This window comes from Mus musculus, chromosome X, assembly GCF_000001635.26.
Source record: "Mus musculus strain C57BL/6J chromosome X, GRCm38.p6 C57BL/6J".
Lineage (NCBI taxonomy): Eukaryota > Metazoa > Chordata > Mammalia > Rodentia > Muridae > Mus > Mus musculus.
The window spans coordinates 8,060,456-8,075,199 of record NC_000086.7 but is presented as its reverse complement, the minus strand read 5'-3'; the positions used below and the strand labels follow the sequence as shown (position 1 = coordinate 8,075,199).

At 47.6% G+C, this 14,744-nt stretch overlaps 1 protein-coding gene across 7 annotated transcripts; it reads left to right on the top strand.

The window, feature by feature from the left end:
* Positions 1-439: 439 nt before the first annotated feature.
* Positions 440-14,029, top strand: Suv39h1 (suppressor of variegation 3-9 1). Of its 7 annotated transcripts, none has more exons than NM_011514.2 (6): positions 440-656; positions 2,732-2,877; positions 3,950-4,612; positions 11,143-11,289; positions 11,375-11,504; positions 12,217-14,029. In NM_011514.2, exons 1-6 carry the CDS (start codon positions 638-640, stop codon positions 12,348-12,350), a joined length of 1,239 nt encoding a protein of 412 aa, NP_035644.1. In that variant the 5' UTR covers positions 440-637; the 3' UTR covers positions 12,351-14,029. The 7 variants fall into 7 exon arrangements, 6 of the variants coding, with proteins under 6 accessions (NP_035644.1, XP_030107150.1, XP_006527637.1 ...); XM_030251290.1 differs by having other exon boundaries at positions 445-656; positions 11,375-11,513; positions 12,217-13,775; XM_006527574.4 differs by lacking the exon at positions 12,217-14,029 and adding an exon at positions 11,652-12,195 and having other exon boundaries at positions 445-656.
* The last annotated feature ends 715 nt before the right edge of the window (positions 14,030-14,744 follow it).

Genomic DNA, 14,744 nt, shown 5'->3' with positions numbered 1-14,744 from the left:
TTGGAGTTTGAGACGTCTCCTTCAAGGAAGATGGAGAAAGGGCTGCCTGGCTAACAATGTGATGGGGACAGTTTGAGGGAATAGCAGGCTGCCTGACAAGGGTTGTGCTTCTATGAACTCAGACGGCTGCAGGGCACAGATGGATGCTACTATTGACTGAGTGTGAATGAAGAAGCGAGTGATGGAAACGGACATCTGATGGCGGCGACCGACTTATTATTTATTTCAATCAGGTGACTGGCTGAGCACCTATATATATGGCTCTAGGTCCACCCTGGCAGTGAATGCCTGCGCGAGGTTAAAATAAATGACTGGCAGAATTGGGGTTGCACAAAACAAGCCCTTTATGACTGGCTGACGCCGCGATTGGCTAGCAATATGACTGACAAGGGGCGGGTCCTGGAGCAAAGGCAAGCTTTGCTACTGCGCAGGCGCACTCTGAATAAAGGCAGCGAGCACGGGCTCTCGAGACCACTCCTGGTGACGGGAGGAGTCCAGGCACAGCTCCGCGGTTGGTCCGAGCCGGAGCTGCGAGCGGCGAGGAGCGGCCAATCGACTGCGCGTCCCCGGCCACGCCCGCGCGCGCTCTCTTCTCGCGAGGCCGGTTAGGCCCGAATGTTGTTAGCTGTGGAGAAAGATGGCGGAAAATTTAAAAGGTGAAGCTGTGGTGCTAGAGACGCGAGCTACTGGCCCGGCCGAGTAGAATGGAGGGAAGGTGGCCGGGGCTCCAGGCCAGGCGTCCGGAGCTACGGAGCCTGGAGCTGGAAGGCCGGCGCGGCAAACGTGGGGGCCGAGAGCGCGGGCCCGGCGCGCGGGCAGGGCGGGGCTGAGGGGAGGGGGCGCGTGCTTCGGCCGCGGGGGGCGCGGGGCTGCGCAGGCCGCGCGCGGGGTTTCTCGGCCGCGCGCGGCTGGCCGGCGCGCCTACGCGCGTGAGAGAGAGTCCTGAAGGAGAAGGTTGCGGCCACGCGCGGGAAAAGGCGGCTCTCAGTGACCGTTACCCTTTCGGTTTCCACGGGAGACGCCGGAAGGGGAGGAAGAAGTGGAACGGACCCCCTTCTCAAAATGGGGGAGCCGGCGACTCTAGGTGGGAAAGGGATCGAGGCGAGATGGGGGCAGGGTTTTCGGGTAGACGAGTCTCCCCGGAAAGCGGGACTTGGTGGGGGGGCCTCGGTGAGAGGAGGGCTCGGCTCCTCCATGTGCAGGAAAAGAGGGGTGACTTGTGCGTGCTGGGCGGGCTCCTCGGCCTCGAGTAGAGCGCTGAGAAGAGATTCCACAAGTGTGAGCCGGAGCTGCGGTGGGGAGGAGTGCGGCTGCTGGCACTGCAAATGGTATTTGCAGGCCACTTCTTGGGGCTTTCAAAGGCGTTCCAGACGCAGGTTAGAGGCTCCGGGAACCGAGAGGCCTCGGAGGAGAGGGATTAGTCTCTGCTGGGCCTTGGATAAAAAAGGATCAGTGTATATGTACGCAGTGATCTTTTTTTCTTTTGAAGTGTTTGTGTGTTCTTAGGTTACCATCTAGAGCATCTTATTAGGATTGTTTTAGATTTGAGTCGTATGATGGGAGGAGAAAAAAACCATCCTTAAAAGATGGCATTGGCTACTGACAGCATACACCTAGCATCAAGTGGTTTTGTGACATATTTTGATTTTTTAAAAATGGCTTCTAAAATTACGTTGAAGAAGGGATGTGCTCTGAAGCAAAAAAATGTGTATACTTTAAATCCGCTTCTCTTGAACAATAATTTTGGTGACCAAGAGTCATTGTCGGGGCTTACCTACCACATGTATTGTTTACATGTTCCTGAATTGAGAGCAGATCCCTTCGAATTGAGTTGTACTTTTCACCCCCGAGACAGGGATTTTTTTTTTCCTTGAGACAGACTACGGCTGTCCTAGAACTCAGAGATCAGCTTGTCTCTGCCTTTCCTGGGTCTAAAGGTATGCACCACTATGCCCAGTTTAATGTAATATCTTTCTACAATCTTTATAATTACAAAACCTAAAGTCCTTTGAAATAAAAGTCTTTCTTAAATGTGTCACTAATCATGGCAAGGGATTTTTAAAAGTGAAATTATTCAGTGAGAATATTTAATGTGAAAAATCAAGGCTTTTGCTATAGATGTGTTTGCTGTTAATGTGTTTTGAGTATAGATGGCTTAATGTCCTATGCCAGGAATTCGCCTAAAATTACTTGTGTAAAATTCCCAAATGTTTGAATTCCAAAATCCAGTGGCCCAGGAGTTTCAGATAAGTGAAGACTTTATAGCAACACCTCTGTTTGTTGCCCTAGGGATTTTTGTCCTACCCTGACTCTCTTAGTTAACGCACCCCAGTCTTTTGCAAAGTGCAAAGAGCATTGCTTAAGGCTCTGACCGAAGGTAAGTCTGCAGGCAGCTTAAGGCCTTGGATGTTCTGCCAGTGGATCCCTTTATGGACGGGCCCATTGCTACAAGCGCCACTTCATCCTTGCCATTCCAGAGTTAGGGGGCCAGAGTTTGGAGTAGAAGATTCTCCCAGATGAGGGCATAGGTCCTCTGATAGGAGAACTGGACCCTTCCATGTGCAGGGAAAGACAGGTTGATGCTTCCTGGTGTGTAGGCTTATTTCCAGGTGTTGCCCTGAGAATTGAGCATTAGGGTTCAAGGAATTGGCACTTCCTGTTGCAGAGGATCTTAGCTTTGGGTAAGGCCCGTCGATTACATTTTTGTGAGTCTTTGGCCTTCTCATTCTAGGTTGCAGTGTGTGCTGTAAATCTTCTTGGAATCAACTGCAGGACCTGTGCCGACTAGCCAAGCTTTCTTGTCCTGCCCTTGGTGTTTCTAAGAAGAATCTGTATGACTTTGAAGTTGAATACCTGTGTGATTATAAGAAGATCCGTGTAAGTCTGGTGTGAGTGTGTGTGTAGAGAGAGAGAGAGAGAGAGAGAGAGAGAAAGACAGATACTACACTGGCAGGGGACCCTCTTCTCCACCAACCCCACATCTGTTTGCAAAGAGGATTTTTCTCCTCTGATTCTTCCTGGGGGGAAATAGAATGAATTGACCCTCTTATTTCCATTTTACAGGGAGGGAAATAAAGTGGCTTTCTCAGAGAACAAGAGGCAGAATGAATCCTCCAATGCATGTTTGTTTCCACCTAGAAATACAAAACTAGTTACCAAGTTGATACTTTGTGCCTAAGAGTGGAAGTAAAAGATGGCAACAGGTAGAGTGCCCAACCATAAACAGTTACTGATGCCACAGAAGTAGTAGCAGGATAGTTAGAGGAGCCCACTGAAAGTAGCATGCTTAGTTTAAATGTAGCCTTCATTTTCTGTCTATAAAATGGGAGGGGCTGGCCGAGTATGGTGGCCCAAGCCTTTAATCTCAGCACTGGGGAGGCAGAGGCAGGTTGATTTCTGAGTTTGAGGCCAGCCTGGTCTACAAAGTGAACTCCCGGACTGCCAGGGCTACACAGAGAAACCCTGTCTTGAGCCCCCCCCCCCCCCAAAAAAGGAGGGGCTGGAGTTGTTAGAATTAGTTCTGGGTGTGTCAGCTGCTCAGGACAATACCTGCTACATAGTGAATGCTACAGCAAATTTTAGCTGTTTTTCCTTCCTTTTCATCTTTAGTTTTAGGTAGGGTTCTCCCAACCTGAAAGAGGGAGGAGGCAGGGAACCAGTGGAGAGGCACCTAACAGAGGCCTGGCTGGTCAGCAATGTTATGATGTGAATGGTATTTAGTGGGAAGTGTGAGCAAAAGAGGAACCAAGAATAACTACAGGAGTTTGGGCCTGAACAGCTAGAAAGAAGGAACAGATAGATAATTGGAAGATAGTGCAGAAAGTAGTCTGGGGAGTTGAAATGAAAAGTAGAAATTTTAACAAATAGTAAGGGGAGGGTGGAAATTGAATCCTTACTGTAGAGGGTTCTCAGCATTTATGGTACTCTCGTGTCCCTGTCTGCCTAACAGGAGCAGGAGTATTACCTGGTTAAGTGGCGTGGGTATCCCGACTCAGAAAACACCTGGGAGCCACGGCAGAATCTAAAATGTATACGAGTTCTTAAGCAGTTCCACAAGGACTTAGAAAGAGAGCTTGTCCGACGACACCGCCGGTCAAAGCCACCCAGGCATCTGGACCCAAACCTAGCCAATTACCTGGTGCAGAAGGCCAAGCAGAGGCGGGCACTTCAGCGTTGGGAACAAGAGCTCAATGCCAAGCGCAGCCACCTGGGGCGGATCACCGTGGAGAATGAGGTAGACCTGGATGGCCCTCCAAGGTCCTTTGTCTATATCAATGAGTATCGAGTTGGTGAGGGCATCACCCTCAACCAGGTAGCTGTTGGCTGTGAGTGCCAGGACTGTCTGTTGGCACCCACTGGAGGCTGTTGCCCTGGAGCATCCCTGCACAAGTTTGCCTACAATGACCAAGGCCAGGTGCGACTGAAAGCTGGGCAGCCCATCTACGAGTGCAACTCCCGCTGTTGCTGTGGCTATGACTGCCCAAACCGTGTAGTCCAGAAAGGCATCCGCTACGATCTCTGCATCTTCCGCACTAATGATGGCCGAGGCTGGGGTGTCCGCACGCTGGAAAAGATCCGAAAAAATAGCTTTGTTATGGAGTATGTGGGAGAGGTGAGCATATGGGTCTGAGTATGTGTGCAGCTTTCCCCACTCCCTGTTTGTAGTATGTGTGCCCCTAACCCTGTACCTCAAACTCTTCTGCTTTCCTGTAAGAAAAGCCTATGGTGTTGGTCTGAGTATTACAGGGACATAGTTAAAAGAACACTGAAGTATTCTGACCTCTGGTTTCATAAGGGTATATAGCAAAGCATGTGGGAACTGAACTCCAGGCAGCATTTTTTCCAAAGTATGAGGTCTGGGCATAAGGTTGCAGAACCTAGAAAGGTGAGTTTGTGGTAAGGGTCATTCTATCACAAACTGTGATTCTAAAGGAGCATGTAGGCTTGTCTTAGATGGAGGTTGGGCAATATCCCCTAGGCCGTTGGTTCTCAACTTGTGCATTATAACCCCTTTGGGGATAGAATGACCCCTTTTTTTTTTTTAAAGATTTATTTATTTATATGTAAGTACGCTGTAGCTGTCTTCAGACACTCCAGAAGAGGGAGTCAGATCTCGTTACAGATGGTTGTGAGCCACCATGTGGTTGCTGGGATTTGAACTCTGGCCCTTCGGAAGAGCAGTCTGGAAGAGCAGTTGGGTGCTCTTACCCACTGAGCTATCTCACCAGCCCCGAATGACCCTTTCATAGGGGTTTCTAAGTCAATTGGAAAATAGATGTTCACATTCTGATTCATAACAGTAGCAAAGAAAATAATTTTATGGTTGGGGGGATGTCACTACAATATGAGGAACTATGTTAAAGGGTCACAGCATTGGGAAAGAATTTCAGGTTGTCCTGGGAAAGGCTGGATGGTACATTTGCAGACTAGCTTTTGTAATCAACAGTCCTCAGATCTTTGTGGCTTAACATGTTAGGAGTTAGTCTGCATTGTTTTAAGGCAGTCTCCCTTGGTAGCCCAGGTTGACTTTGAGTTCACAGTCCTCCTGTTCTCCCCTCCTGAGTCCTGGGATTACAAATATGTGCCTAGGAGTTTGGTTTGCCTGGTTTGTGAACACGCTGATGTGGGTGTTTCTTTTTTTTTCCTGCAAGTAACTTTATTATCTTTTTTTTAAAATTAGGTATTAATGTGGGTGTTTCAATGGATATACTGTTGATATAGTGACTCAGGCACCCTATTATTACACCTGCTCCCCTTGTGCCTTCTACCTTAGGGCCTTCCGGTCACCATCACAAACCTCAGCATTTTATAGTAGGGGACCAAAGGGGAAGTTGCTAATGAGTCAGTTGCCACTATCTACTGGCTGGAAGTATGTAAAGTATGTGGTGTGTGTGTCTGGATGAGTAACTAGCAGGTGTATGCAGTAGGAAGTACCACATTGTAAGGTAAGACACTGTGGGCATTTAGAAAAATCTGGGCATATAGACAAATCTGATGGTTTGAGAGTCTTAGCATCCCTGGATCTTTACTGCCTAAGTGTGTGTTTTGTCATAATGACATTGTTCATGTATTTCCATAGGTCCCTCCTGGGTGTTATTTGCTCGGAAAGTGACAGTACTGGCCTGAGGATGTCCATCCATATCAGTGACTGATGACTAGGAGAGGCTTTCACTCTTACAAAACTAGAATAAAGGGTCAGACTCTAGCAGGAAAGACGTGGTCTCAAGGTAGAACAGTCTACAATAGACAAAGAGTCTGGACAAGGGGATGGCCATATCCTCCCCCCCCACACACACATTGTCTGTGGATACTCAAAGGGTTCCTCACAGGAAGTAGAGGGATCCTGAGCATCTGCAGTAAGAGATGGCTGTATCCCACAGTGGCCCAGTGAGCCGGAGGAAGCATGAGTTCTCCATACTTTCAGAGCTATCTTCACCCCTGAATGATTTTGGGCAGTCAGGTATATAGACATCTTTCTAGAAGAAAATGCTATTAACCTGGGACCCCTGGCACACTAAAAGGGGGGGTGTCCAGACCCTCTGGGATCTTATTCCTAGAGGTCATTCCAAGCAAGAAACAAGTTAGTTTAATTGTATTGACCAAGGTAGAGAAAAAGCCTCAGGAAGGGTCAGTCCCCTGGGCTTTGTGACCTTGCTCCTCCACTCTGGACACAGCAGTTTCCAGGAGCCCACTCACCTCTTTTTTCACATTCTTACCCATTCTCTCCATGTTATTTCTTGACTTCTGTCTTGGCATGACATTGTCTTTCTGTTTTGTTTTGGGGTTTTTTTGGAGACAGGGTCTCTCCGTGTAGCCCTAGCTGTCCTGGAACTCACTCTGTAGACCAGGCTGGCTCGAACTCAGAAATCCGCCTGCCTCAGCCTCCCAAGTGCTGGGATTAAAGGCGTGCACCATCCCTGCTAGGCAGCCATGACCTTCTTGGGCCTTCTAGTACCCTTAGACCTATGGATCCTTCTGATGGTGTCCCCAAACACTTTTAAAGCTCTTTCCATGTGGCCTCTGAAAAGTAGTACAGTACAGTACCAAGGTTGTATCCCACTCCTACCACTCAGCAGGAATCACTTTGTCTCTTGGTTGTTTAGGTTCTTTCTCCCTGTGAAGTACTGTCAATGGTACTTCTGTAAACTTAGATAATCCAAAATGCTCAAAAAGTGAAAGGTTTTGTTTTTTGAGACAAGGTTTCTCTGTGTAGACCAGGCTGGCCTTGAATTTCAGAGAAGCCTGCTTCTGCTTCTCCAGTGCTGGGAATAAAGATATGTGCCACCATTGCTGGATTGTTTTGTTTTGTTTTGGATAACCTGACCTGACTTATTATCTTTGTTTGTACGTGGGGTTAGTGTTTATACTTAATTATGTGGCACTGTCTAGATGCTCCTAAGGTGCTATATTATGAAACCACCCCTCTCCCCACCTAAGGATAGAACACAGGGCTTCCTTTATGCTAGGCAGTACTCCTCCACTGAACCGCATCCTAACAGGCAAGGTGCTATGTAATACAGAGTACCATTCCCAGTCTTGGATGGCACTGACAGTTTCCCTGTTCTTTAGGACCTTTCTGTGTTCTAGATTTTTGTTTCCACATTATTTTCACCAGGTAGAAAATACTAGAGAATACTGAACATGCATTCTGTATATATTTTATCCTCTCTGGAATGAAGGTGAGTTTTAATTAAGTGATAGCATTTCATCACTAGTAGTTTCTTGGGTTTTTTGTTTTGTTTTGTTTTTGGCGGGGTGGAGGGCATACAGAATAAAGATGATACTTGTTGCAAAACCAATCCAAAACATTATTTCACCAGAGAGGTGTCATGTAAGAAGTGGTCCAAGTTACAAAGCTTAATAAAGTGAATGGTAGGAAACGCCTATTTAAACCCAGTGCTGTGGCAGGCCTGCTGCCCCCCCCCCTGTGAAAGTAAGCACAGGAGGGGCTCCTAGCCACTGACTCAGTTTCCTAGTCTCATTCACATCAACAGCCTTATTTATTTTTTTTTATTTTGGCTTTTTGAGACAGGGTTTCTCTGTGTAGCCCTGGCTGTCCTGGAACTTACTTTGTAGACCAGACTGGCCTCGAACTCAGAAATCCACCTGCCTCTGCCTCCAGAGTGCTGGGATTAAAGGCGTGCGCCACCACTCCTGGCTCTTATTTTTTGTTTTTAAGTGTGGGTGTATATGTGTATGTACACTGGGTATGCCTGGTGCTCAAGAACCAGGAGAGGCCATAGACGGTTTGGGGAGGGGGTCATGTTCAAGACCGGGTTTCTCTGTAGCCCTGGCTGTCCTGGAAATTATTCTGTAGATCAGGCTGTGCACCACCACTGCCCGGCTGAGGCCATAGATCTTAGGACTGGAATTAAAGTTCTGCATCTCCATGTGGGTGCTGGGAAATCAAAACTAGGTCCTCTGGAAGAACAGTAAGTGCTCTTAGTCAATGAGCCATCTCTCCAGCCCCTCAACAGCCTCTTTAAAAAAAAAAAAAGGTTGATTTATTTAATATATATGAGTGCCCTGTCTTCATGCACACCAGAAGAGGGCATCAGATCCCATTACAGATGGTTGTGAGCCATCATGTAGTTGGTGGGAATCGAACTCCGGACCTTTGAAAGAGCAACCAGTGCTCTTAACCGTCTTAACCGCTGAGCCATCTCTCTAGTCCCTTCAACAGCTTTTTTAAACTGCCTAACTCCTAGACCATCTGTTTTCCTTGACAGTCTGAAGCGCTACAATAGAATAGAATGGAAACAGGGATGGGACATCATAGGTGAGAGACAAGGAGAGCAGGTTAAGCCTGGAGGCTATGACTCATCCTCGTGAGACTGGAGGAGCAGGTAGGGACCAACAGATGGAGTGGGGGAGGATGTGGACATTCCTTAAGGTTTGAAGGTGGCTCAGAAAAGAGCCAGTCTACTGGTGAACTAACAGACTGGCTGGCTTCTGAGGGACTGAGGGTCATATGATTCTCAACGAGATAGGAGGCTACCTCAGCATACTTTGCCTTACATGAGTATTGTTGTGGCTATTGCTGGATCCTTCAGGAGAAAAAGATTATTCACTGGTGGCCCTATTATTATTATGACCTGGGGTCTGCTTTACAGGATGAATTTTTTTTAACTTATTTTACCTTGTATGTATGTGTTCTCTGCAGGTGCTCGTGTAGTCCAGAAAAGAAGGGGTCAGCGGATCCCTTGAGTTTATTTGGTATTTGGGTTGTGTTTGGTTTTGGAGATAGGATCTCCTTGTATTGCCCTGGCAGTCCTGGAACTCAATCTATAGACCAGACTGGTCTCAGACTCAGGGATCCACCTGCCTCTGCCTCCCAAGTACTCAGATTAAAGGTTGTGTGTGAACATGTCTGGCCAAGTCCTAGGTATTTGTGAGCAGCCTGATATGGGTGCTCAGATTCTGGTCCTCTGATAAAGCACTAAGCACATTTAAACCATCCATTACTGCAACCCCAGGCCATATTTTTAATCTCCCCAGTGATGTTTCCACGAACTACGTCTAAGAGTATAGTGTGGGTGCCAGATTCTATCTTTGTTGCCTCTGTGGCCTATGAGGGTCAGGGGTAGGCCAGGATTCTTCCCCTATCAGACTGTAGCCTTTGTAAGCAGGATCTAGATAGCCTCCAGTGGGAAAATAACCTGGTATGCTTAGGGTATATATTGCATGGGTAGAATGTGTGCAAGGTCCTGAGTTTGTCTACACTACCAAAACAAAGGACCTGAGTGAATGGAGAAAAAAGTTGCAGATGGGGAGGCCAGGTCCTTCAGGAATGAGCTAGAGTAGGGGGTGGTGTGGAGTGTGGTCTGGAGAGAATGTGATAGCAAAAGAGGCAGTTAGGATACTAATATAGCCTTCCTTGCTAGAGAACAGAGAAGTCATGCACAGAGGAGGGTATATTTGAAACAGAAGAACATGGTCACCAAGCTCATAAGGTGCTAGGAAGGTCTGTGTCTGATGTCATCTGGGAGGTGGACAGTGTCTTTGAGGAAGAAAGGGAAGGAAGAAGACAGGTGGGGAGTGAATATTGGAACTACCTACAAGACTGCCTCTTGGGCAGAGGGTTTGAGGGGCCATAGAACACAAGGAAAAATAGCAGTATGTATCTGGTGGAGTGTGCTCTGTTTGGGGCACTTGTCTGTAAAGAGTTGGCATATGGAAGAAACCCTGGAGTGAGGGTACCCTGGGCTGAGGGGATGATGGTACAGTATATGGGGCCCAAGAAGACGACTATCAAGTGAGGGTGAAGTTAAAAAAACCCACATCAATAGCATTTGGGAGACATGAGTGGATGAGACCTAAGATGGTGAAGCAGCTTTATACATTTCCTAGGATAGGAGCAGTGGGGAGGAAATGTGGGAGAAGTGCCTTCTGTTCAACCTCAGCTGTTACCACCACTGTCAGGGCCTTCTCTCAGCTCTAGTGTGTCCCCTTTCCTCTCCTGGTCTCTCTTAGTCTCCCTTTAGGTCATTTTATCATTAGGGTTTATTCTCAGCCTCTTTCTGGTTCTCAGGATTTGAGGATCTTGGCCCTGGACTTCTCTGTGGGCCTTGATCTCTAACCTGGATCTTTCAAACTAAGATTCTGTGTTTTTGTTTCTGCCTCTAACTCTCTTGTGTCTGAGTCCCCTTTCCATTCAATCAAGCCCTTGTCCTCACTGTCCAGGGCCTCTTTATTTCCTACATCCATGTCCTTGCCATCTGCATGGCCTGCACTGGTCTCACTCCCTTGTTGTTGCCTTCTATGTCTCTTGCTGTCCTGCCCCAGGTCAGCGAGTTTCTCCTTGTCTCTTTCTTGTACCCTGGCTCTCATTTTCTTGCCTGTTCTGGGTCTGTCTGTGTCTCTGTCCCATCTTGCTCTGCCCCCAAGTATACATGAGGCTCTGGGACATCTCACTGAGAACAGAAAGTGGAGGTCCTCTTCCTTTCACAAACTGTACCTTGCCACCTCTCCCTCCACCATTGCAAACAAGACAGCTCCTGCCATCTCGGCTGGAGAAGGGTGGGTGGTGGACAGCCTCTACATCGCTCCTGTTCACTGTTCTCTTCCCAGGGGCCAGGTCAAGGTCTAGTTGGGGCTGTCTTTCCTGAACCTTCGTGACCAAATCTTACCCCCCTTCTTCAGATTATTACCTCAGAGGAGGCAGAGCGGAGGGGCCAGATCTACGACCGCCAGGGCGCCACCTACCTCTTTGACCTGGACTACGTGGAAGACGTATATACCGTGGATGCCGCTTATTATGGCAACATCTCTCATTTTGTCAACCATAGTGTGGGTGCCTCCAGCAAGCGGGCAGGGGGTTGGGAGGGACAGGCCAGGGCCCCTCCTTACCTTCCCACTGTTCTTTCTTGCCCAGTGTGATCCCAACCTGCAGGTGTACAACGTATTCATAGACAACCTTGATGAGCGACTACCCCGCATCGCATTCTTTGCCACAAGAACCATCTGGGCGGGCGAGGAGCTCACCTTTGATTACAACATGCAAGGTGGGGGTGGTAAGAGCCCCAGGGGCAGGGGCAGTGATATGGGATGTGAGGACCCCACCCCAAGGCATATATGGGTCATTGAGTGGACCAAGGGAAATTCTTTTGCTGGAGTTTTAAGATGTTCTTCCCGATTTCCAGCCTTCTAAGTGGACCCTGCCCATGGCTTATGGGTTCCCATATTTGTACCCCCTGAACCCCAACTTACACTTACACCACCTTCTTTCAGTACTTGTGGGAGAGGATGTTTGGCTGAAGAGTTAAATATACTCACTTCCATCTTAAATCACCTACCCCCTGCCCCTCCTGACTGTAATCCTCCTTCACCTTCCTTGTTCTGAGCCTCTGGATACCCTTGTGTTTTCTAGCCTGACCTCTTCTTGATTAAACTAGTCATCTCTGAGACACTTGGCAGATAGTGGGCAAGAGTTCAGGTGCCTTTTGGATGCCCAAATTGCCCTCTATTCCTGAACCCCACCACCTGAACCCCTTCTGTTTTCCTGTCAGCCTTCTTCCTACCCAAACATCCCTCAAACCCACTCATGAACAAACCCCCTCTAGTGTTGTGCTCTAGTTCTAACCCCAAGCCACCATCCCAAAGATCCCCTCCTAACTCAAATCCCAAGATCCCTGGGTCTTCTGATATAAGGGGTAGCAGGACAATTCATGCAGGCCTTCTAACAAATCCCCCCCTTCCCTGGCTGTGACTTCACAGTGGACCCCGTGGACATGGAGAGTACCCGAATGGACTCCAACTTTGGCCTGGCTGGGCTCCCCGGCTCCCCCAAGAAACGAGTCCGTATTGAATGCAAATGTGGGACAACGGCTTGCCGAAAATACCTCTTCTAGCCCTGAGAAGTCTGAGGCCAGACTAACTGAAGGGGCCTGAAGCCACCTTCCTCTCCTACAGCTACCCTCTTGTCAAGGATGACCATCAATCAGAGCCTTGTCTGCCTCCACTTGTCCTCACCTACCCTAACCTGCTCTAGGGTCAGGGCTGTTGTGAGGACTAACTCCGGGTACCCTTTTCCTGTTCCTTTCCCCCTGTTCCAGGCCCATCAGGCATTGCACTTAAAACTCCCAGCCCCATTTTCAGAAACATATTTTTCACATCATGATTCCCTAGAGTTGGAATTCATGTCATATAATGGAGGTCCAGATTGAGGAACTCGGCTGTAAAACAGATTCTTTGTTTTGGACAGCATCTCTGCAGCTCTATGTAGTAAGTCTGGTGTTTGGACCGTTAATCTTCCTGTCTCAGCCTTCCTCATGATGAGATTGTAGGTGTAAACCCAGCTAAGATTTTTGTTCTAATTGCATCTGCTTCTGCTTGGAGCTTGTGTGTGACCTGTTGCAGGCCTCTTCATTACTCTAATGGTATGAGGAAGCAACCCCCTGGCAGACAGACATCAGAGCTGAGATACCAGCCTAACATCAAGCTGGATCAGCAACCCCAGAGCCTTTGTACTCAGGAAAGAAAAGGCAATCTTCAGAGCTGGGAGATAAGGCTGGTTCCGCTCTTTGTGCTTTTGATGCTGGCTGGTATTAACCTTAAGACCTATAGGGTCTCAACAGTTGCAAGTCTGAAAAGTAGTTGCCCAAATGCCATCAGAATGGGGATGGAGTAAATACCTCTTTGAAAGCCCCACAGAAAGGTTAGAACTAAGTTTTACCATCAGGAAGTACAGTGCTGGACTTGCTGGAAACCCAGCCTTGGCATTTGATGGCCACTAGAACTACTAGAAGCTGGAACCAAGATCTAGGTATTCTTTAGATAGCACTTAAGACAGTAATGTGCATCGACTAGAAGGCGATGTGATGCCAGGCACTTGGTAGAGCACCTGGTCCATACAGATTGTCTCAGGGAAGCCTTGAAAACCACAAAGGTGGAGCCCAGAAAAAAGCCCATGTGACAGAAGGCAATGTCTAGGCCAAAAATACTTGTCAGCTCCAAGTATTCACCTGGGTCCACTTGTCTCAGTTAACTGCCTAGAAATGTACAAAAGGCAAAGATTCTGATGGCTGCCTTGCCCCCTGCTTCCCCACCTCCAGGAAGCCTTTCCTGACTTCCTGTGCCCAGAGTGCCCTATGTGAAACTCTGTACCCTGCTACCAGATGCCAGGTCTGTGTGTGTATTTTGTATATATGTTTCCTGCCCATACTTCCCAGGCTGACCTTCAGGCATGGACTGAATCTGGTTCTCTCTGTACCCCTCAGCCCTCCCTAGCCTGGAGTGCACACCAATAAACTGTGTTGTTGAGTTAATAAGCTTGAGATTTGGGAGATTGAGGTCTTGATGATAACTGGGAAATGAGAGGTTAGAAGCTGGGGTTGAGTTGCTCTAGAATGCGGTCAGAAAGGCTTGAGTCATCTCACCGTGATCTTCCTATTTGGGGCCCCTTATAAAGTGGTCTAAAGCCATTTTAAAAACACACTTGAACAAATAGTCCAGCTTTTTCTAAATTGATTTGTTGCTACAAACAAAAATAACTACCTGAAGAAATAAATACAATGGAAGTCAATGTGCTAAAATTCAAGCTGGGCCCTTACTGTTCTTAGAAGTTTTCAACTTAAAGCCTACCTGGTACATTTGAAAATGTTCCAGAGTCTTTTCTGCCAGTATTTACTGAGCACATATATATGCTAAACACACTGCCTCATGCTTGGTTTTATCATTCCAAAGTGAGTGTGATCCAGTGTTTTTGCTCAGAGATTCTGTTCTGTAGGAAACACTCTCAAACAGCCTTATTATACCATATGACAAAGACATTCAAAACCAGAGATACAATTCAGGGCACAGCCCAGAGCTTAGACCCTGCATTCATACTCTGAGAATATACACCTCTAGTAGCTCATACTTGGACAAACTTTGTTGTATTCAGACTCCCAAACAGCACCCAGACCTCAGATGCTACTAGGCATTTGGTTCTCAAACAGAACTTGCCTTCTGTTTTCTGTGAGAAGTTATATAGACATTTCTTTACCACTTTCAACCTCAAATCTGGGCAGTAGACCCTCAAATGACACACTGAAAATATGAGTCAACAAGCCAAATCCCAGGACACAGATCCTCAAAACATGCCAGAAATAGCAAAAACTTGGGGGGAAAACTTCTTACTGGTCAGAAACCTCAGTCCTTAGAAACAAACCTTTAATAAGAAAACCTCATACTCTGACCAAAATTCCCCCAAATAGGAAGAAGTGCTTTAACATTGGAAACAACAGCTGAGGGATTTCAACAGC

Coding starts and splice junctions, on each gene's coding strand:
- Suv39h1 (XM_011247452.3), top strand. CDS start 1,063: ATGGGGGAGCCGGCGACTCTAG. Junction 2,878..3,949: donor GTGATTATAAGAAGATCCGT/GTAAGTCTGGTG, acceptor TCTGCCTAACAG/GAGCAGGAGTATTACCTGGT. Junction 11,290..11,374: donor CTCATTTTGTCAACCATAGT/GTGGGTGCCTCC, acceptor TTTCTTGCCCAG/TGTGATCCCAACCTGCAGGT.